This window comes from Sphaeramia orbicularis, chromosome 21, assembly GCF_902148855.1.
Source record: "Sphaeramia orbicularis chromosome 21, fSphaOr1.1, whole genome shotgun sequence".
In the NCBI taxonomy this organism is placed as follows: Eukaryota; Metazoa; Chordata; class Actinopteri; order Kurtiformes; family Apogonidae; genus Sphaeramia; species Sphaeramia orbicularis.
Genome location: NC_043977.1, coordinates 28,190,224 through 28,213,331, shown reverse-complemented (window position 1 = coordinate 28,213,331; position 23,108 = coordinate 28,190,224). Strand labels below are relative to the sequence as shown.

At 40.6% G+C, this 23,108-nt stretch overlaps 1 protein-coding gene across 6 annotated transcripts; it reads left to right on the top strand.

Annotated features, from left to right (window-relative positions):
* The first annotated feature begins 302 nt into the window (after window positions 1-302).
* akap11 (A kinase (PRKA) anchor protein 11) lies at window positions 303-22,535 on the top strand. Of its 6 annotated transcripts, XM_030124557.1 has the most exons (13): window positions 303-399; window positions 4,412-4,517; window positions 5,002-5,112; window positions 5,200-5,253; window positions 5,399-5,530; window positions 6,465-6,729; window positions 7,958-12,338; window positions 12,458-12,598; window positions 14,835-14,918; window positions 17,413-17,459; window positions 18,947-19,146; window positions 20,410-20,625; window positions 20,662-22,535. In XM_030124557.1, exons 2-12 carry the CDS (start codon window positions 4,455-4,457, stop codon window positions 20,593-20,595), a joined length of 5,664 nt encoding a protein of 1,887 aa, XP_029980417.1. In that variant the 5' UTR covers window positions 303-399; window positions 4,412-4,454; the 3' UTR covers window positions 20,596-20,625; window positions 20,662-22,535. The 6 variants fall into 6 exon arrangements, with proteins under 6 accessions (XP_029980417.1, XP_029980420.1, XP_029980419.1 ...); XM_030124560.1 differs by having other exon boundaries at window positions 7,964-12,338; window positions 20,410-22,535; XM_030124559.1 differs by having other exon boundaries at window positions 14,838-14,918; window positions 20,410-22,535.
* Window positions 22,536-23,108: the final 573 nt, after the last annotated feature.

Genomic DNA, 23,108 nt, shown 5'->3' with positions numbered 1-23,108 from the left:
TTTATACAACAATGTTCATAAATATGCATGATCCCTATTAAAGAAACCAATAAAATTAAATAAAAGTAAAGTAAAAAAAAAAAAAAAAAAAAAAAGTCATACTGTTGCTCCTGAAATTCTCTCCCCAACTAAAAAAAAATGCTATTTTCCTTTTAGATTTTATCCTAAGTATTTACTTCGATAATTTAGTCATATGGGCTCTTTCGGGATGGAATGTTCACGCATTCATGTGAGTTTGACTGCAGTTCGATTTTTCTGTCATCGACATCACGCCACACATGGTTTTGTCGGTGTTTGATTAGTGATGCCTCACACAGTCTTGTTTTCATGGGAGGCGCAGGCTGTAGCAAATGGAGAGTTCGATTCATATTTAGAAACGGTGAAATCGATCACAAGAGGGTAATGTATCTATCTCCTTGAGCTCATCCAGTAGAAAAACTCTCGCATTGGGGAGTTTTTTTTTTTTTAAATGCCCATTTTACCGAGCGAATATTGTCCCAAACTGTAAATATTGTGTCATTTGCTGCTGTCTACACCAGTGATAACCGCCTATGTTGCCATTTTCTGGTCAGATAGACTGATGCAGCATCCTTTAGGTTTAGCCACTATGGATCCTGTCCACTTTTAGTTGTAAAAATGACATAACTAAGGCAGAAAGGCAGATATGACTTAGACAATTAGTTGATTCCTGTCAATTCTTAGCTAAACGTAGCATTGGGACTTGAAAACAGACGAAACATACGGGTTGTGTATTAAAACACAGCGGCTTCCGCCAGTGCTGTCGGGGTCTGACAACCGTGAGGTAACTAAAAGGAAACGACACAGCATAAAATAATGCTAGGAGGATCCGATAAATAAACACACGCAGTAATTATTCATGCGTTTTAATCTATGCTAACGCTACTGTTGGGTTGTTAGCTAGGTGTTAGCTAGCTAACGGTTAGGCGACATCACAGACCGAGGCCTGGTTCTGCTGTTAGCCGATTGATTGACAACCTGTCATCGAAAAAGGGTGTTTATGTTTCTGTGGGCGGCTGTCATTTAATGTATCCTGACGTTTTGCTCTTATAACGTCAATATATAAATGGTTGTTTGTTAGCTAATAGGTGGGCTTCTGTCAGTTGTTGGTAAAACAGCCTGAGTGGTCGTGAATCAACATAAGCATCCACAGACGTAGTGCATCGGCTCCTCTATGGCCTGCTGCGGCGGATACCTGTCTGTAAGCTAACCACAACAAATCCCTGTTCTGTTAAATGTCTGAACTTAAATAAATCTTTACTTAACAACTTGCTTGGACGGAAATGGTTAGAACAGGTATTTGTTTGCTTCAGAATGGGATTAGAAATCGTAAACGTCAACAAGTTAAATCATGTCGGGCTCATGCTTATATCAGTGACACCATTATGTTGAATTTCAGTGAAAAATAATTTCTTTGCCCATCTTAGATTACTTGGAAAATACACACAAAGCTGCTTTCTTTCTTTATTTTCTGTTGAGTGTTTAGAGAAATATGGCTTTCATAGTAAAGCAACAGTGGTCATATAGAATGATGATGATGCATTCCTGTAAATTAAAGGGCCTTCCTAATCTGAATGACATGGAATAACCAATGACCACTGAAATTTGGCGTAAGATTTGGCGTAACAACTGCTCCCTTGAGAAATGGAATGACACTTATATTCAGTGGAAAGACACTGTCATTTATAAGAATGACACTGTTTTCTCCTTGTTATAATCTCTTTCTCCCTCTCTAAAGGAAATATCACCATTATCCCATAGAATGACACTGTCATTCAGTAGAATGATAATGTATCATCCATTCTTAGACCAGGGCTACACCGACAGCTAACTTCAAGGGGTAAATGCTCTTACTTCCATATTCTGTTCACTATATTTACTAGAAGCCGGCCAGCCAGTAAACCGACACGTCGTTTTTCGTTGTTCAAAGTCATCTGTCATTCCCTTTATAGTTGTCATTCCATTTACACTATTCCAAATGACAAGGGAGCAGTTGTTACGCCAAATTTTAGTGGTCATTTGTTATTCCATGTCATTCATCATTCGGATTAGGAAGGCCCAAATTAAACCCAATAAGCTCAACTCTAGATGCAGCATTAAAAATCAGCATGCACATCAATGCACAATGTTTATAATGCATGCTAACCATGCTTACACCTCTTACTTTAAGTAAATTTGATTAGGCTATACTTTTAATTGAGACTAGAATGTAAAACTTTGACTTAGTGGTTATGTAGTGGAGTGTTTTCACAGTCTGGCATTTGTATTTTTACTTAGCTAAAATTCTGAATAGTTCTAGTTTCACCACTTAAGAAAACCTAATTTTTATTATTATTTTTTTCTCTTTACATATAAATGAGTTAATGTGTTGTTTGGCGCTGGTCCTTGAAGTATAGGGAAGTTTTTGTTCAGTAGTGGTCAGAGAGACCACCACAGTGGGCATTAGAGGGAAAATCCACCCTAAAACAGAATTTACATTTTGCTGTACAAGTGTTTTTAAACAGTAAGTTTCTACAACCACAGTTGTGATGTTTTTCAGGAGGTGGTTTGTTGATGATGATAACACACCAAATGATTTTACATGTAAGCAGTCACATTTGCATTTGTTCTCAATGGAGTAATAGTATTATAACATCTGTTCATTTTTGAATAGTGTTTGAGTCTCTTATAGAGCAGTGTGATATGACGATAAGTGCCCCGATTTGTTTCACGTTCTCAGTTTGTTTGTGAAGCTTTAATGCCAATTTTCTGCTTCTATCCATGCCACGAGAAAGAGGTGTGGTCCTAACAATGAAAAATCTAGCTGCAAAGAGTGTGATTTCTGACAACAAAATAAACAGTAATGGGATGAGATAGCGATAGGATATTATAATAAATAATATGAAACAATAGATGTTTTGTCTATTGGCACACAATATATTGTTGTATTGCACATCTGAAGTCTGTGGGGAAAAAAAAGCCCTCACTGCTTCCTCAGGTGAAAGGTGATAGAGTTTTTACAGCTCTAACAGATGTCTCCTACATACTTGTATTTTCTTGTCCATCCATCCATCCATCCATCCATCCATCCACCCATCCATCCACTGATATCACCTGACCCGACATAATCTGCACCTCATTAGTGAGCTGTGAGTTTTTCTCATGCTCTCCCGGCTGTTCTTCTTTCTCTCAATCTCTGTTTATCTATTCCTCTGGCCACCCACATTCAGAATGCTTGAAAATTGGCCCACGTCAGCTAACTACACAGACTACACAGTTTCTGTACTTGGCGGGCTATTATGTTCTCATTCTCATAAGACGATCACAAATAACCCCCAGAATCCTTTACTAGATCTGCATTTCTTCAGTAAAGTTTTGTGCTAACACTGGCGGTTAGTTTGATGAATCAGCCTAGCTTTGTTACACATATGAAGTTTGTTTATGAAATGCCAAAGACTAATAGCATATGGCATGTGGTTGCATTATTTGCATGGGGTAAAGATTTGGGGTCTGTCATATATTGATGCGGAAAATTTGACCCAAACATGAAATGTAGTGAGCCAAAAATGCACATTAGCCTGCCACTTCTTGTTGTTCATTTCTGTTAGAGATAGTCATAGCTCTAATAGACATTGTTGTGCCTGCTTTCCTTGTGAGTGAATAGGGATGCACTGCATAGTTGAGGTTAGGCAGCAGTGGTTGGATGTGTTGTTTTTGTACAGCCCACCAAAGCACTCGTGAGAAGCCAGGAGGTCCCAGATCACTAGAGGAAGCCGGTGGCGTATATTATACCCCTTCTGGTTCTCAAGATGCAGGATGGGCTGATCAATAGGACCGCCTGCTTGTGTCTAGACTCAACTAGCTGCCTTGGATGATACCTCAAAAGAGAGGGTTCAATTTCTTGGGAAACTTTTCCTTCTCGTACACTGTAAATATTTTGCCTCCTTTACCCACTCTCTCATGCTTACGAAGTGTTTCCCCTGCTCAGAGCACACACCCCTGATCTCTTGCCTTGCTGTTTGATCTTTGATGCAGGCCTAACTGTTTAAAGAATATCAACGAAGCATGGCCTACTATAGCTTAACCTCCCCAGCAGGACAAGTCTGGGCCTACTTTTAAAGGATTGATTCATTTTATTTTCACATGGGCTTAAAGAAAACCTTTCTCTGCAAGTTGTTTGTACAGTTTTAAAATATTAGAGCACAAACAAAACCTTGTCTATCCATACTACAGATGTATTTGTGTATCACAAGTTTTCTTACTTAATATAATTGGTTTAGAAAGGGAAAAAATGCACAGTTGTGGGCCTCATTTCCTTGTATCATCATGTCAGTTGCTGGAGCTTTTCTGAACTTCACAGTAACTAACTCTGTTGTTCTCTATGTTTCTTGTTCTGCTTTATTTCTATTTCCAGGTGAGTGGCCTCTCAGCCTGCCACGTGCACCTCTCTGTTTGCTATGGATGCCTGTGCTCGTATTAGAGGAGTGCCAGTTAGGTCCAGGGCTGCAGTCCGAAAAGAGGTTTGTCACAAACGTGCAGTGTACTGGCAAGATGATTTCAAGACTCATGTAGCAGTGATTCTTTAGGATAACCATTACAGATGACGTAGGATTTTAAATCAAGTGACCTGTACTTGAAATTTAAAACTATGTTAGCTGGAAGAGGTTAAATTAGATATGTAACTTCCCCTGCTGTATTTTGTACCTTTTATTGCAACAAAAAGTTTGTCTTTTTGGTTTGTATTGTCCTATTGCTTAGGTTTTGTTTAATATAATTGCATATTGAAATATATTCGTTGTGATTTCTAATATGCTGACAAGTAGAACTTAATAAATGTATAAAGGCATATAAAATCTGGCCAATACACAAAAGAGTATACACAACATATTTGCATTCACTTGTCATGCTAAGGATGAACATAGGGATGAACACTAGTCGTCACATTATGTCAGCTGACTATCCATATACTAGTCTAATCTATAAAGTATGTTCATTTGTTTTTAGACCGTGCGTGACAGTGGGGCACAGTGTGTGAAGAGCCTTTTTAGGAACAAAAAGGAGCTATGCAGCATATGCCTGGAGCTCCCACCCAGAGATACCACAAGACTGACTGAGGTTTGTCACACACAACACTGGGCATATGTAAAGCTTAACCATAAACGACAAGAGCTATTTAAATAACCACCAACTGTGTTGTTTCAGATTCATTTTGTGTGTCTGCCTGGTCATTGTGATGGGGAAGATGTGACTCAACAGGTAACATATTCCAGATAATAATAGAAACACTCCTGTCTCACACTTAAATGTTTTACGGCAGTGAAATATAATCACTTTTTGAGCAGTTAGTAATTAATTAACCTTACCCTTAACACTGATGCACTTCTGTCTCCTTTTTCCTCAGGCTCTACCATCCCTGCCAGGAGGGCTGTGTGAGCTCCTCCGGTCAGTTCACGTCCAGAGTCTCAAGAATGATGAGGTGCTGCTGCTCAGAGATTCCCGCAGGCTAGCAGAACACAAGGATGCTGGGCCTCAGGTAGGCAACAGACCATATTCAAAGAATGGGTGTGGTCCACGTACTAAGTGAGGTAGACGTGAGGACAGAAAGAGGAAAGGGAAATTAGAATGAGTATGTCATTTTCTTCATCTTTACATACAAATTTGTCCCATAAACTACTTGAGTAGAGACAAATGTGTGTGACAAAACATTGCAGATGTTGATATTTCTTATAGCCAAGACTTTTAACAAGTATATTTATATCAGAAACTTGTTAAACAAAGTACTTCATTAACAGATATTGTATAGTATCCTCCTTTAAAAATCCATTGGTAAAAAAATAACTTTTTCTGAAATGTCATGTTTTGCTTGATCCAAAACCTAGCTGTTTGCCCAGAGTAAGACCTTGTCTATGCAAGCATGTAAACAGATAAACCAAGACTTTCTCATGCCTTTGAGGACATGCAGGTGGGGTTGATAGACAGGGTTGTTTTTCTAGAGCCCACGATTGCAGCCTTGTCCTTCCTGGCCATATGTGCTATGTTTGGGTTCTCACAGGCCCTACAGCTTGATCTGTGGTTTTGTTGACCGTTTCAGACAGTGAGACCTCCCACCTCCCTGCATTACAAAATGGAATTGCACTAAATGATTTTGTGTTCAGCATATGCAAGATATCAAGTCATTTTCACAGTACAGACATAACACAGGCTTGTTTTGTAAGACTAAAAAATTTCCATTGTGAATTCTTTTTAGTTTTATAAAGCGAGATCTTTCACATCACTGGGTTGTCATGTATCAAGTGATTGTGTAATATGGTGGATTTGGTGCTTTATATACTCTACATGACTGTTTCTTACAGATTCTGATGTGATTTTTTTTTTCTACATGAGCAGAATAAATTACCTGCAAAGCAGCTCTAACTCTATATTTTTCTCTCTGTTTCTTTCTTTTGTTTGTTTCTCTGTCCCTGTAGTGGTGGTTAAAGACTGTGTGCGTCCTGAGGCATAATCCCACCTCTAGCATCTACCCTCAGTCCGCTGTAGCATCTTTACTGGGCTTGCTGGGGTGCTACATGGCAGGTATCCGCTATACTTTGGAGCAGCAGGTTCTTCAAAGGAGTGCTGGTGGGCCCAGCCAACAGGAGGAAGATGACACCAACCAGTCTGTTTCATCAATCGAGGATGACTTTGTCACCGCCCTGGAGCATTTAGAGGAGGATGACACAGGAGATAATCCCTGTAGGTTTAACTTGTAATGCTTATTGGGGATCAGTAGCTCCTCAGTCTATTGTTTAAAATTGTTTTCCATATGAGAGTTATTACATACTCCAGTACATTGAAAACACAGTCATTTATTAGTCTACAGTTAATGACTTGGAAAAAATGAGGACCAGAAAATAGACCAGTCTTTGTCAAGTAATCAATATGCAAACACAAATCAAGACAGTCTCAGCTCATGTAATGGCCTTTAATCAACATGTAATTACAGATGTGCAAATGGAAATTTCATCCACCACTGATATGAAGCAATTTAACCACTGTGCAAGTCTCAGAGCCTTGGCTGCTATCATGGCAGGTGACATGCCTTGATATAGGGATGATCTCCAAAGTTCCTTGCTACAGCCGTCTGTACATCCTGCTAGCAGCATACTGTTGGCCTGTTCATGTTGGTTTGCACACAAGCATGGCATAACTACTAATGAGTAGTGTTTTCACCCAGGATTTTATAGCTACTAGTTACTGTGTGTAATTTATCAGTAACAGCAACATTTTGACTTAATCCTGACTTTGAAGGCATTACTGGAGTTTGTACAAGATGAGTACAGATTAATTTGTTATTAACAAAGAAAACATTTATGCATGACACAGTATAGAAGATGACCTAGTAAATGTTATGCAAAAATCTTACAGTTTCAGATTGTGTGTTTTTAAAAACATGGGGGCTAGTTAAGGAAAGTAAGTCTATTCTGAGCCACTGAAGACACATGGTGGACCCCATGTAGACAACGTGCTCCCTGTGATATCTCATTTTAAGAAAATGAAAACTCAAAAGTTCTTATTTTGGGGGTATACACAACAGTATGTACTAATGGGAACATAATTCTGAATGTTCAATTTCTGCTGTTAGATCACCCTTAATCCTCCTAATGAGACACTCAGAAACCTGAACTGACAGACTTAATAAAAAATTAATTAACAGCTGACAAAAACGGGATTGAACTTGAAACATTTTTATTTTTATGCAGTTAAAAGTTTTGAATAAATAGTGGAAGGAATTTGAAGAGGGTCCATTCACTGCTAGATGGCAGTAATAAGTTACATTCTATTTGAGATGCTCTTTTCCTTCCTATTTTTATATTCAGAGTAGTATAATAGACAGTTTTGATAGTTATAGTTTTGTGACTTGGATTTTATGATTTCAACTAATACCTGTTCAATATGTGCTTTTTCCTTCTGTCCTCTGCAGCTGCAGCCTCCTATCGACATTTTAAAAAGCGTGATGTGGCATCACAGACAGTCCCTTCGCATAAAAGGCGAAAGGAATTATTAGGGTCCCGAGTTATCATTAGCTCATCTTCAAAGAAGTATTCAACAAAACATACATCAGGTCCAGATGTATCTGTCACTGTGCAGAGGTCAGCGGGTATGGAGTCCCAGTGGACCTACTGCAGCCCTGGAGCTCGTTTCCCCTCACCTCCAATTCATGTCAGTGAATCTGAAGAATCAGACTGCTCCAGCCCCAGCCCAATTATTTTCCTGGATGAAGTAGGTTACCAGAAGAGCCTCCTGGCTAAACTGGACATTCCTCAGGTGCCGGGGGGGCCCAGGGAACGAGTTGAAGATTCAGACTCTGAAGTGAGTGAGTTTTTTGATAGCTTTGACCAGTTTGATGACCTGGAGGAGCTGAGCTCTGAGAGCTGCACTCTTGCACTGCCTCTGGACACCATTAGTGCCCCCACCACACAGAAGAAACCTGCAGATGTCAGCACCAGTGGATCAGGATCCAAGTATGTCTCCAGGGGCTGTTCAACAAAGGGTATGAATCCTCACCGCTTTGACCCACCCACTCTCCCTGCCAATGTGAAAAAACCCACTCCTCTGAAGCCAGGCTCACCCTATTCACTCCACTCTGAGGTGCCTGACTCACCTCGTCCAGTGCAGACCCCCTCAGATGAGAATGGAGGTCCTCTCTTCAGCCCTGTTAGCTCCTCTGCCTTTAGTCCCCTTACTGATTGTAGTGGGACACTGGAATACTTTTGGAAGACGGATGATGATGGACAAGACAGCTCAGAACTACGTAAACCCCAGGACCTTTGCTCTCTGTATAAGACTTACTCAGACTTTGCCAGCAGTCTGTCCAAAGAAATACTAGGATCTGTCTGTGGCTACCAGTCTGCTGTTGATATCAGTGATAACAAGAATCTCAGCTGCGTCTGCCACAAAGAATTCAAGAACCCATCTGGTTATCTGATGAAACTCTCAGAAATCCAAGAGACTGTTACAGTTGCTAAACTGCAAGAGAAATCTCAATCTTTAAAGGATGGCATTCAGAGGTTTGCAACTGATTTGGTGGAAATGAGCCTGGGCAGTGCTTTACGAGATCTCCAAAAAGGTGTGTCCTCTTGTACAACCACCTTGTGCCACCTAGCTGCAAGGCTGACGTCCTCAGTGTTTCAGATGGCCTTTCATGAGATTGGCATGCGTCATGCCTATGTGTTGAAGGAACGAGCAATCAATGGTCTGGCTGGGTTCTTGGTTGGAGAAGCTCTGTCTGGAGCATTGGCAGAATTTCTAACAGTGAAAAAACAAATTTTTCACAGCACAGTGACACGTTTTGCTGCTGATTTGGCAGAAGAACTGGTGTTTGAAGGCATAATGGAAGTGTGTCAATTCTCCCACCCATCAACACCTCGCACTCCTAGTGATTGGACCTTTGGCCGTGGGCAAGAGGAAGAAGAGGAGGAGGAAGTTGTTTCTTCTTATGCATCAGATTTGTCAGAGTCTGTTCTCCAGGAGGCCTTCATAGAGCTTTCGCAGGCTGATGTTGCCTTCACTAGCCAAGCAGCTATCAGTGTCTCTTTAGATAATATCTGTTATGTCAGTGCAGAAAATACAAGCACTCACACTTGCAGTACCTTTGCGAACCAGCAGGTTGTCAGTGCCAGCTCAGCTGCACCAGCCTCGGGGCCTTCAAGTGAGGATGCCACCTGCACAGTGAAGAAAGCTCTGTTCACTGTCTCAGGAATGGCTAGCTGCATTCCTGTGCCCAAGGCAGGCCAAGCTCTCTCTTACCTTCAAGACTCTGAGGAGGCTTCTCAGAATAAATCTGGTTCGACTCAGAACAGCCCCAAAAGATTATTAACTCAGTCGTTCTCTGACACCACCACATCTACGCAAACTCACCATTACAGTCATGATACTGAGACCCAAATGCCTGAAGGAGACCCCTCCCAAGGAAAGTCCACCTTTCAAAATTTCTCTGGCAACATGGTGGATATGATAGTAACTGAAGCTTGTGAGCTTATAACTGCCTCTAAAATGAAGAAGAGTTTTGGTGAATGTGCTGATTTTCTCACAAAGACAATAGGAAATCAAAGGGTCTCTTCATCTAAGCAGACTGTAAATAATGACGCTCTAGATTCCTCTTTTCAGCAGGAGGCAATCAGGGAGAGTTTTAAGTATGACTGTAAAGATTCTATTAGGAAGGGTGGCTTTTTGCATCATTCAAAAGAGCCAAACATGCCTCACATTTCCTTCCAGACAGGGAGAGCCAGCTGTGAGACAGACCCCAGGAACAGAGGTGTGGCTGAAACCCATCCTGTGTTAATGGATACTCTTGATGTCCCGGGTTCAGCTATGTACGGACAAAGAAGGATATCAGTTCCTGGAGATGAATCAGCTCCAAACTCGGGCCAGAAGTCTGGTGGGACTCCTGGCACTCCTCCTTCTACCCCTCAGCAGCCCAGTGAGGTATCTAAAGAGAAACAGATAAAACAGTTCTCCAAGAAACTGAAAAGCAAGCTGGCCAAGGAATTCTCCCCTGCTACTCCCCCTCCAACCCCTCACTATCAGCCTGAGCCTGGTCCAGGGCCAAAAGATACTACTCCTGATGCAGACAAAGCAGAATTTATGCTCAAACTGATGAGATCCCTTTCTGAGGAGGCAGATGGTAATGAGGATGAAGAGGAGGAACAGTTGGCAGAGGAAGCAGCAGTTGGTGTTAGGGCTCCTAACAGATGTGCAGAGTCAGGGCATGGTGGCCATGAATTCAGTAAGACATCTGCTCGCAGAATGTCCAACAAGGAAGCTCTCCACTATGCCGAGCGGTTGGCTTGCCACATTGTTTCTATGGCAACAGAAATGGACACCCTGGGAGTATCAGATGAGGAGGAAGAGATAATTAAGGGCAGTGAGAAAAGAAGAGATAGTGTGGCTCAGTTCTCAGAACAGACTCTTAACACTTTGTGGGTGTATGCAGGGGAGGTGGCAGGAGAGGTTATCAATGATGTAAAGAGGATGGTGAGTTCTGGGCAGCAGTGTCCATATCACAGAGCCCTCAGAAGAAGAAGCTTTGACAGGTCAAACTCTGAATGTTCCCATCATCACTACCCATCCCAGTCAAGTACAGACCAAAACTTTAGGGTAGGGAAATTGGCTGAGCAGTGGTCTAATGACCTAATAGCTTCTGTTCTCCGGACTCCCACCTCCACCTCAAGCACAGTCTCCAGCACTAGCTCTGGGTTGTCATCAGAGTATCCTAGCTGTGAGAGTGTGACAGACGAATACGCTGGGTATCTTATAAGGGTGCTAAAAAAGGAGGGGGGCAGCAGGGAGTTAGTTTTAGATCAGTATGCGAGCCGTTTGGCTTACCGCTCCATAAAGTTAGGCTTGGCTCATGCTAGCCGCAAGATCAAACAGAGATCATGCACCACCCGCCTTCACTTCTCCAGGTCCCTGCCAGATGAGTGGAAGGCTTCTGGCAGTGAGGCGTCTTCGCCCAAGGAGAGAGCAGAGTCAGCAGTTACTCCCTCAGGTGAAGACAATCAGTGTTGTTGTAAGGTTTCTGAAGAGCAGAGCCAAAGGGAGTACATGGATCTGGTTAACTTTGCAGAGTCTTTAGCTTACAATATCACATGTGATGTCACACGCAAGCTTCATCTTTCCTCTGTGCGACTACCCAAATCTCTCACTGACTCCTGTCTGTATAAAAAATCTAAACTTGAAGATATGACAGAGAATCTCATAAGGAACTCCTTCTCCTGCCCCCTGTTGTCCAAGGAAGGAAGGAGCAGGCATTACCACAGCACAGGAAGCCTGTATGATGGAGGCTACAGCAGTAGAGTGATGCAAGTTATTGAGCATTATGCCAGGAAAATAGTTGATGATACTCTGAAGATGAGCCTTGCATCCATAGGACATCCATCACACGATCACCAGAGGAAACAAGACCATGAGCGACACTCTCACACTCAGAGGTTGTCTGACGCCCTAAGGGAGAGAACATGCCATTACTGTCAGGTCCAGGAGTGCCCCTACTGCAGTAAACTTAGTAGTCACCACCACCAGCACGTTTTACAGAGAAGGCGAAGAGGGCCAGAAAGTCAAGTGAGGGCTGAACGTCTCACTGGCCTGGAGATTCCCAAGATTCACATTAACTTGGATCACAGGGCAGTATTTGCAGAGGAGATGGTGTCCATGGCAATGGAGACAGCAAAACGTGAGCTGAGTAACACCAGCCTGAATGCTGACAGTGGGATTGGGCATGATGGGACAAGCTACGCTGAAAGCCTAACTGCTGAGATCATGACCTCTGCCTTGTCTAACATCTGCCAGGCTGCCAACATCAGGTATATGTTCTGTGTTATACACTGATAAGTTAAAAACACTCCTTAGGGGTTGTTTTACAGCTGCTTTCATTTCCCATCTTCTTCCTTTGATAATACTGCTTTCTCATCTTCGCAAATAGCTCTCAAGGAAGGGAAACCACAGAGTCCACTGTGTCCCAGCAGTTGAGCGTAGGAGATGACAGCCTGGGCAGTTGGTCAAACTTGAGCTTTGAAGATGAGCACCTAGATGACAACAGCAGCTTCCTCCACCTCAGTGACAGGTACACAACTTAGTATCTAATAAAGTGTTAAATGCATGCTGAGCCTACTAATCTTACTTCCAGTGTTAGGAAGGTTACAGTTTACTTGTTAAACTGTTAAAAAGTAATAACTAATGCAAATATTTTAACCACTTTCTTTTGATTACTTTGTTTACATGCCTTGTCAGAAAAATAGTCAAAGTTTCTTGTCATAAGACAATATTGTAAAATGAGCAATAAAGCCAGAAACTTGTAACAACATACATTTGTGCCAGGCAGCGCAAATCACACTCAACACTGATCACAGTCAAAACGAAAAGTACAATAGACCTTTTTTTACTCAGTAGTTGTAACTGATAACAATTATGTTTATTTTGTTAATTACATACTAATGTTACATGTAACCATGTAGTCCACAACATTATTTCCTCCAGATTTATACACTGTAATGATAAAAAATGCGCTCATATTCATGTCATGTTGTTCAGTTCCTGTTTTGAAGTACTGAGACGCACAGCATCCTAACATTTAACCTAGAAAAATGTACAGACAACGTTTCAGTTTCCACTATGGTGTTGTTTTTGTAGTTGGGTTTCAATAAAAGGTTTCCACATTAGGAGCAGGGTCAATGCATGTTTTGGGAATCTTATTTAGACCTCACCACCAAAATGTAATTTTATCTGATTTGTGCAAATGTTGACATTATATTTGAGCTCTCTTGTGGATGTGTAAGTTTTTCTGAAAATGTTTGTGAAATACACCACAGGCATAAGGATTAAATAGATGTTGTGACAGAACTGGCTTCCCGACAACTGGCGTATCATCGTCACTATATATGTGTGTTTGCAAAGAAAAGGAGGGAGGCAGCATGAGTGTCAGCATTCTCAGTGATATGGTCTTACATGGCCTCTAGTCTCTGGGAATTAAGCTGTTGAAATTTCTGGCAAAGGCTGCTATCGCTATGGAAGCAAAACTGACAACATTTGAAATTCTTTCCCAAGATACTAAGAGAACAGAGTGTGTTAGCAGCTAGCTATTTTAGCCATCAGAGCCAAGTTCACATATGATAATATTTTCAAAAGGTGTGTCTTTGCGTGCTCTCTTTACTTTAGGCACAGTTGTGCCAGGAACAAAGTCCACCATATGTAGTTCATTAGAGTACCTTCAAAAGCCCACTGCATCGATTTTTGCACGGCAGATGAAATAACGGAAGAAAAAATTACCACAAGGGCGTATTGAGACACTGAGCGTGTTGATTAACTTAATTAGCAAGTTCTCACCATGTGTCATTCACTCAAACCACAGGGAGAAAGCTGAAGCTGAGGTAATTCAGATTAATGGAGTTATTTTTAGATTTGAGAAATGTTCTTTCCTTCAACCTTACTCTGCGTGCTGCAAGCCACAGTATGCATGTTGTAGCCAGGAGGCTAATCATTGACTAATTACAGAGGGAGTCTCTGTTGTTGTGCTTCTGTTGCCAACTGGTTGTCCTGGTGTAAACCGAAGGATTAACTGGATTATGTGAGGACAGGAATGCAATGATCTCACATGTTAGGCCTTTAGCAACAAATTACCTTTATCAACATTATGGGTGATTCAGTAGGATATGGTGGAAATATCTGCATCATATGAGGAATCCACCTTTGTTTTGTTTCTCATCTGGTATTTAAAGGATGATTTCTAATGCCAGTAATAGTCATCATCCTGAGTACTGTTTTGTTCAAACTACATGATGTGACATGGTATGATCATTATAACAAATGTGATAAAACTGCTTATTATAGCCTGATCTTTGTTCCATTTAAATGGCTCTCATGTGATAAGATCTGTAAAGATGTTTGTATCTTAGCAAAGGATGGGAATCGGAAACTGATTCCACTTATTCTAGACTGTCAAATCACTTCCAATCATCCATCTTTTTATTGATCCTGAATTTTTTTTTTTCTGACAGTTGTATGCTGCAAAACGTTAGCACCAAAATCATACATCTGTGATTCTTGAAATTTGCCACCACAGGAGGAATGGGGGCTAGGAAAACACAATGCATTGTGAAACTTCATTCCACATAAAAAAGGATAACAGTACTTTTTTCCACACACAGAATTGATCAGGAATCAATAAGAAATCATAAAATTATCAACCTGATAAGCAGAATCAGTAATGCCAATGGGATGAATAAAGTATTATTAATTTCCTTTTCTAATCTTAGTAGATCTGTCAGTATTTCAGTGGTGCGTTACCTTCCTTCTCTCTCTAGCAGCAATGGGAACAGCAGTAGCTGGAGCAGTCTGGGCCTGGAGGGGGAGGCATGTGAGGAGCGCCTGTCCTCCCCCTCAGACAGGTCGGTCAGCAACTGGTTGAAATTGCAAAGTTTTCAAAATGCCCACAAGGTTTGGGGGAATCACCTAGAATGAGACAAAGGCATGGCTAAATCAAAGTATTCACTCTGGAGCCAAAAGGAAGTAAGAAAGCATGCTACACTTGCATTAGTGCAAAATCTCACTACTAGATTTCAACCACAGGATGGTTACATCACATGAAACTGATTTATGACATTCCTAGTGCAATAGTATTTTGATTTGTCCTTTGTCTCATACTAGGAACCACCAACTTCTTGCATGAACACCTCTAAATATAAAATGCTTGACATGGTATGTGCTCGTAGATGCTACTGTCAGCATGCATGCAAAGTGTTGTTTACCTTATGCCATTTCAATATTTTTTTTTACATTTGTAGTGTCATATTATTTTGGGCATTCTTACCCTCTTTAGTTTAGTGCTTTTGAACAGTTTAAACCCACCATATTTTCTGACTGCCTTTAGTCTTGCAGGGTTATTGACTTGTTCCACCATTCAAAAAAAGGAAGGACAAAGGCATATAAATATATACAGTGAAACTGAATCTGTATTGGCAACCATTTGTAAATGTACTTTTGTTTTTGTAGGCTGGAGTCAGCTTCAAACAGTTCAGTATTTCTGATCTACATTTAAAAAAAAATGCACTTGAAAGAAATTTCAGTATCATCTAGTGTTCCGATTCAGTTGTTGGGTATTCATTTAAATGCAGAGAGCTACCACATTTATGTTGTCCTTATAAGAATCTGTTTGCATATTAATTTTTTTCTGAGTTCTTCCTTCAGCATAGCACATTAATTCAGTGCATTTTGGCAGAGACCTCCAGTTTCTCAAATGTCAGGTTCCACAAACAACCAAATGCATCAACATAGCAGGGTTTTAAAAACACTAATGCTTTATAAAAATGTCAGACCTGGGATAAAATACAGTGAGAGTATTTACTAATAGCTTACAAAATCTGTACAGTACATGGCCCTGTGTGTGCTGTACATCATGGCATTATGTCACATAGGAAATGTGTATCATCGTACATAGCTGAACATGGGAAATGTCATCTATCAGAAATATTGTCCATTGTAGGCACTTGAGCATTTTTCCACCTCAGCTTACAAGGTATTTAATTCTCTGCAGATTTTCTTTTCGTGACTTAACTTTATCACAATAATTACTTGTATTGAGTATTGGAATAGGGTAGGTTTCACTGATTTTGATTATAGTGTATGTGTTGGAATTAAATAAACATTTTCTTGTTCATTCTAGAAGTAACTGATCACCAAATATTGCCATTTACTTCATCAGTTTTGCAGAAAATGGGCAAAATAACATCATATCCTAATGTTACAACATAGTGTTTACGTGACTGTTTTCAGCCATGTCTTCCATGTGTCTTGGCATGCTCTCCAATATGAGTCTTTCGCATTGCTGTTGGCTGTTTTATGTCACTCCTGGCAGGAAAAAATGCAAGCAGCTCTGCTCTGTTTGATGATTTGTCACCACCCATCTTCCTCATGATCACATTCCAGAAGTTTTCAATGGGGTTCAGGTCTGGAAGTTTAAACTGGGCTCCTCAATTTTTCCAGAGCTGTAAATTTCATAATAATGTGAGAGTGGCCCACCCCTTCACAACAATGTAATCACTGGGCACAAAGAATTAGTTAGTAACAGATCTCCAGTTCAGTGCCTGCTTTTCAACATTTGGTGGCAGGCTTCTCACAGATTTAGCTCATGCATTTAGTTAATTCTAAACATGACTGTTAGAAATACTGTAAAATGAATTTAAGAAACATCAGGCAGAATTGTCTAAGAATGACATTTAGCTGAAAAGGGAATTATTTAGAAGCCTGATAGTAGTTGCCAGCTGCTGCAAGAATTGTCCTCTGGTGGGTTTATACTATTCAAGCACATCAGCAGAAGATAAAACTAAAGTTAATGTAGTCTTGTAATGCATGGCTGTGTATTTGTTGCTGCCTTCGTTGTCTTAGTTTTCAGTTCTCCTCACCTCAGCTTTGATTGTATCATCACTACTTCATGATTCCCAAAATGATATCCTTACTGTATATCATAATGTGCAGAGTCTCAGTGTCTGTAGCCGAGGGCTGTGTCAACAAGACTGTCATTAACCAACTTATAAAGTGGAGAAATGACTGTTTACCTGTTGGCACGTCACAGAGCAAATATTTGCACAATTGACGAAATGGATATTGAGTACACTTTCACACTAATGAAAATGCACTCTTAGTCATTTTGTCTTAACCTGAGAAAAAGACAATCGGATTTACTGGAATATAGAAGAACTCTGGATCAGGATTGCTTTGATCGCAGAGCTTCTTCTATCCCGCTTTATTTGTGTCAGAGGCCAGTTTCATGCATGCTCGTAGCTGTAACATACTTCTTGTCATCTGTCCGTGAGTAAAGACTCAACTCTGACTCATCTCAGACTCAATTGTCACTAACATGTGTAATGTTATATATTTCACCAGTGACCATACAGAGGACAAGGAGACTGAGGTCAAAGAGGAATCCAGTGGTAAGGATCTGCCATTACCCACAACTTTACCTATGAATAAGCTGGAGTGATGAGGGAATACTGGGGTTTTTCAATTTTAGGCGAGCTATTGAACAAAAGGATGTAATTGTCTGAAAGATCCAAACTCACTTTACAATTTCTGACAGCTGACAGAAATCGGGAGAAAGACAGGCTCTTCTCCTCCTAATTTTGGTCTTTCCATTCTTTGAAATTCACAGTTGGCCTTGATCGTAGCTGGTTGTGTGCGTCTGTCTGCCTGTCTGAATGCGTCGTAGCCGGGGATTTCTACACCCCCATATTCAGCCACACTATTGCTCATTCATCCATTCCACTCCCTCCACAGTCACTCATTCTGTGTTATGTGAGTGTGTGTCTGCAACGTGTGTGTGTGTGTTCAACCAGAGCAGCCTCCAGTGGAAGGGGGGGGGCTCCTCGTTGGGTATGTTCTTGCTGTGGGAGCGTGGGAACCCAGTACTGAGTAGACCATGGCTGGGGGAGTAAAGGGCTGCTTAATAATACTTTATGTATTAGTCTGCATTTGGTGTATAGAAGTATATGTTATTTGTCCTTAACAAGGAAATACATTTCCATAGTAGGTGTGTACAAATAATGACAGTATTATGCAGGAGCGTATAATTATAAGATTTCACATATGAGAGGCAAACACAATTATACAACCATATAAACTGGGTTGTTTATGGCCAAAAATGATCATTATCTATCTGACCCATTAAGATCTTGGCATTTCTTGAAAATTATCCTAAAACCTGAAGATTTTCCAAAAAACAAACAAAAAAACCCAAACTGGACATAATGGTCAGTATTGACTAGAGCGTGCTGTCTTAAAGGCTAAAACATGCCGACATTGCACCCAGTCTGAAGGGTAACACGCAAACCCTGTTAGTAATGTGTAATTTTTATTGTCCATCCATCTGTCCGTCTATTAATCATATGTTTCTGGACCATGACTGGAAACCCATTCTATATTTTTTCAAGAAACATGTTTCAATTTATGAGTTATGTGCCGGAGTTCTCCTTTTGCTATTATTTCTGTCATCCATCCGTGTTGTCCGTCACAGCGTTTGTTGTGATTTAATTTCCGCAGCAGAACCGTAAAATCAGTCATTGCTTTTGCTAGTAAATGTGGTTCAATTTATCAGTTATGTGTTGGTGGTGCCTGTTGCACCACTCCATCACACGAACATACATACATTACTTAGATATATATTGTTGACCAGTTCAGCGTGGTGTTTTATGTAACTGCTGTACTCCTCTGTTGTTTGTGAATTCTACCATCACTAACAAGCACCACTTTGTAATTTTGATGGGGTCAGGGAGAATACCATCCTCTTCAGGCATTTATTCGGATATGTTTACATTAGTTTTGTCTGTGCTGTATTAATTTCACTATGTGGAACACTTTGGGCTGCATTTATGAATATGTTAAGTAGAAAACAGGATAATGGCGGTTACTCCCTCTGCTGCAGGGACCCTCTGTGCAGACCGGACTCAGATGCAGGCTCCTAGGACCGTACTACTCATGGTGAACTCGGATGTCAGGGAGCCCGGGCGTGGCCCTCAACACGTGGCCCTTGACTCTCAACTCAGGAGTATGCTGCAGTGGGTGGCAGCCTCTATGGCTGACATCCCCCAGATCCAGCTCAGTCCTGACAGGGAGCTTCAGCAGGTGATTATACATCTGTATCATAATACTGGAAGGTCTCAGTGTGCATGTGTGCACAGCAAGGTTATTATTGTTAACGAAAACTAACGAAATGATGAAAACTAGAATTGTAAAAACATTTTCATTAACTGAAATAAATAAAAACTATAATTAAAAGAAAAAAATGATAACTAACTGAAACTGTATTGTGTGTTTACAAAACTAACTAAAGCGTATAAAAATTATGGATAAAATTCCCTTCATTTTCGTCTTTGTCAATGTCGGATTGATATGAAATTGATTTATTTCCCTCAAGCAATTTTAGCTGCTGGCACCATATGATATTTAACGGTTTGTCACTTGTTTAGTCGTCTCCTTGTTCTAACTCTACTGGGAAACATGGAAACTAAAGTTGGGAGAAAGCAGCAGAGTCCTGTCTGGGATTTATTTGAATTCGACGGTGAAGAAGATAAAAGATATAAAGAAACTAAAACTAAGCATTTAGAAAATAACGAAAAATAATAAAAACTAGCAAACCTGCTCTAAAAATTAATTAAAACTAACTGAATTAAAGAAAAAAAAGTCAAAACTAAATAAAACTAAACTATAATGAAAAATCCAAAACTATTATAACCTTGGTGCACAGTTCTGAGAAATTGAGACGTTTTTAACTGGCCAATTTGGTACCTACAGTTGAGCAATAGTCCCATCTCCACATTAAATATCTTGGCAAGTTGATAGGACCAATGTTTTGGGAGATATTAGTCATTTTGGAATACAATAGCCTTACAATCACTTTGCTCGGTTGACCGGAAGAGCAGTACCGCGCTGCATGATGGGAAATGAAGTTAAAAACAGGAAAGACGCATTTACTTACTTCAGTCCCTAGATATCAGTATTCATATGACCCATGGTTCCCCACGGGTCAACGCACTAGTAGAAACATATTCATTAACCACCATTCCATGATTCCCACTGCTGAGTTTGTTATCAAACACAAACACTTTCCTTACCCAGGTCAGATTCCCTAAGTGGCCAAGTGTTAACATTGTTGTCTCCTTGTTAATCTAGGTTCTTAATCGGATGTATTTGCAGTTCCTGGTGTTAAAATAACTTTGCTTTATATCAATTTCCTGATTATGAGCGCAGTAGGGGTAGCTTCCTCAAGTTGTATTCCATATATAAAGCACAAATTCTAACTACTTAATGCATACTATTTTACCTGATAAGCTGTGATGTAGGTTGCTTACCTTTGATTTGTAAAATAATTTTAACTGTCTCGTTCAGCTCCCGGCAGTGGTCCAAAGGCTTCGGGAGAGGAGGTGGAGGGTGGGAGAGCTAATGCACACCCTGCTGCGATACTGTGAGGAGAGCCAGGTGCACAGCGAGCCCCATCCCAGAGAAGAGGCTCTCCAGGCGGGCAGGGAAACACACCGCATCCCTCTCTTTCAGTGGCTTCTGGAGCACGCCTAGATCCTCTTCTTTTCTCTTTCCCTCTCCTCTCTGTGGTTCCAAACAGGGCTTTGCAAACTCCACTACCCCAAGAGGGCGCCATATAAATCAGCTGGTCTAAATTACTCTCATGAATGTGGGCGCCGTGTGTTTTGCATTGCATGCCGTGACCTAGAGTATTTCTGTTGTGTTTTTCTTTCCACCTTCTGTTTTGTAGTTGTATTTATTTGGGTGCATATATCACTTGTGTTGATTTAATGAGCTGTCTCTTCCGCCCACCCACGCACATCTAAATGGAGGCTCTCACACCTTGCTGCTGTCGTGCTTGGGCTGCGTAAAGAAAAGGAGAAAACAGACAGAGACCCACCCCATCCATCTGGTCCAGACAGAGACAGAAATGCAGTGAGTTGAGAGAAAGAGAATGTGTTTTTTGTTAGGGAATCCCCATAGCTGCGGGATGGATGATGTCATCAAACCCACAGCTCACCTCTGTGGTGATGTTTCCACATGTTAAGAGACCAACACTTACACACACAAAACCACACCCTTCCATTATCAGCGATAGAAGGAATCCAAGATGCATCGACGCTCATTAACACTCATTCCCCTTAGTATTCCTTAGTATTGCATTCATCCACTCAGAATTACATTCATTTTGTTCAAATTAAGTGTTTCCTGCGAACAATGTTGAATGCTATTGTGACGACTCCGCAAATCCGACCAATATGCTGCCGTATACTGATCTGAAGTTGTAAAACCCATGTCTGTAGATTAGTTACTTATATTATGCTGTAATTTTGCGTTGATGATCAGATAGGTCACTCATTTTGCAAGTGAATGATAAATTATGCTTGATGAAGTTACCTATTGCCAGTATTAGTATTACTGTTTTATCTAATACTGTAACATGGAACAATCTCCTTGTTTATGAAACTTAGTAAAACACTCGGAGTGGATGATGTTTACTAGCGCAAACAGAATTTAAAGAAGTATATTTTTTGAAGGTAGGGTATGTCTTGTCAAATATGAAATGCTGCTCAAAGCGAAGAGAGAAGCCATGGTATTGGCTTAACGTTGCCAAATGTAGCTGATAAGGTGACTCTCCTCCTTTCCAGTCATTACTGTGTGTATTCTGGTCATCTGTGTCAGTGGCCCACGTCCAGTTTGGGGAAGATCCAGTGACGTAGACAGTGCATCTTTACATGATTAAAGGCACTAGTGTGCACGTCCACAACCACACACTAACTAGTATCTGCATAGTTCAGCCCTAGAATCACACATACTGTCACCCACGCTCCACATTCACCTTGTGCAATGAAGGAATTTGGATACCACAACTTCCAGCCAGTATCTCCCCCCTACGACTAACATCCTTGTTACTCACCAGCTCCTAACTGTAAATCCATCACTCAGCACTACCAGCTACGTACTGAAATGCACTTTTTGATTTGTTCGAGGGGAGACTGAGCCCTTTCAGCTCCGATCTCAGACCTCTCCTCTGTGAATTTACACTCAGCATGGACTGTGATACCTGAAAGCTCCACAGTCTTTTATCAAAAATGTACACTATCAACAACCTACATCCCACCCACCCCCCTAAAGAAAGATTATTGGGATTTGAATGTTTATATTTATTTCTTTTTTTTTTTTTTTTCTATTTGGGGACCTAAGTGTGAGATATGTTGCTGCATGGTCCTCAGATTTATATCAGGACTTATCCGTCTTCAGTTTAAAACACTGTAATATACCACAGCCGCACATCTATTATTATAAACTACGTGTTGTTGGCAGTGTTCACCTGCATGGCTGAATTATCATTGACTTTTTAAGATCAACATTCTTCTTATTACTGTATTGGGCTACACTAATTGAGCTGCAGTGATTCGTCTGTGTTCACACAGCCTAACATAGGGGTGTCCAAACTACAGCCTGCGGGCCATATCCGGCCTGACGCCTTCATTGATATGATCTGTACGTTTTGGGGTTAAGAGTTTAACATTATACATAGACCTTTTACTTTATTTAAAGCAATTCCTGAAATTATCAGTGTTTCTGTCACTCTATGGGAGCAATGCTTACATGCCTTAACTGGTTAGAGTAACAAAGTCAGATGTGGACAGATATACTGGAAAAAATACTATTTTTGACAGACAAAATACTTCTGATTAATGAAAACTGAGTCCTTCAAGTCCTGCATAAGTTAAAAGTACATTATGAGACAGCCAAAAAGACAGTTGTAGTACCTGAACCATTTGCAGGTGGAAACTTCATAAACAAAAAACAACTTCATATTTTATCTAGTCCATGTGATGAGAACACAGATACTACTGGGTCTGCTGTTTGTTTGTTTTTGGGTTTATTTTCTTGCAAGGTAATTAATGTTTTGTGCAGTATGTATTAGAAGAGCTGCTTGATATAAAAAGTTCACATGCAAGAACATGTCAGATGTCATCAGTGACATCATCAGGAGAGTAGAGGAGATGCCATGAAGTTGCACAGTATTGCACATCAGGGAGCAGGAACATATGGGTATT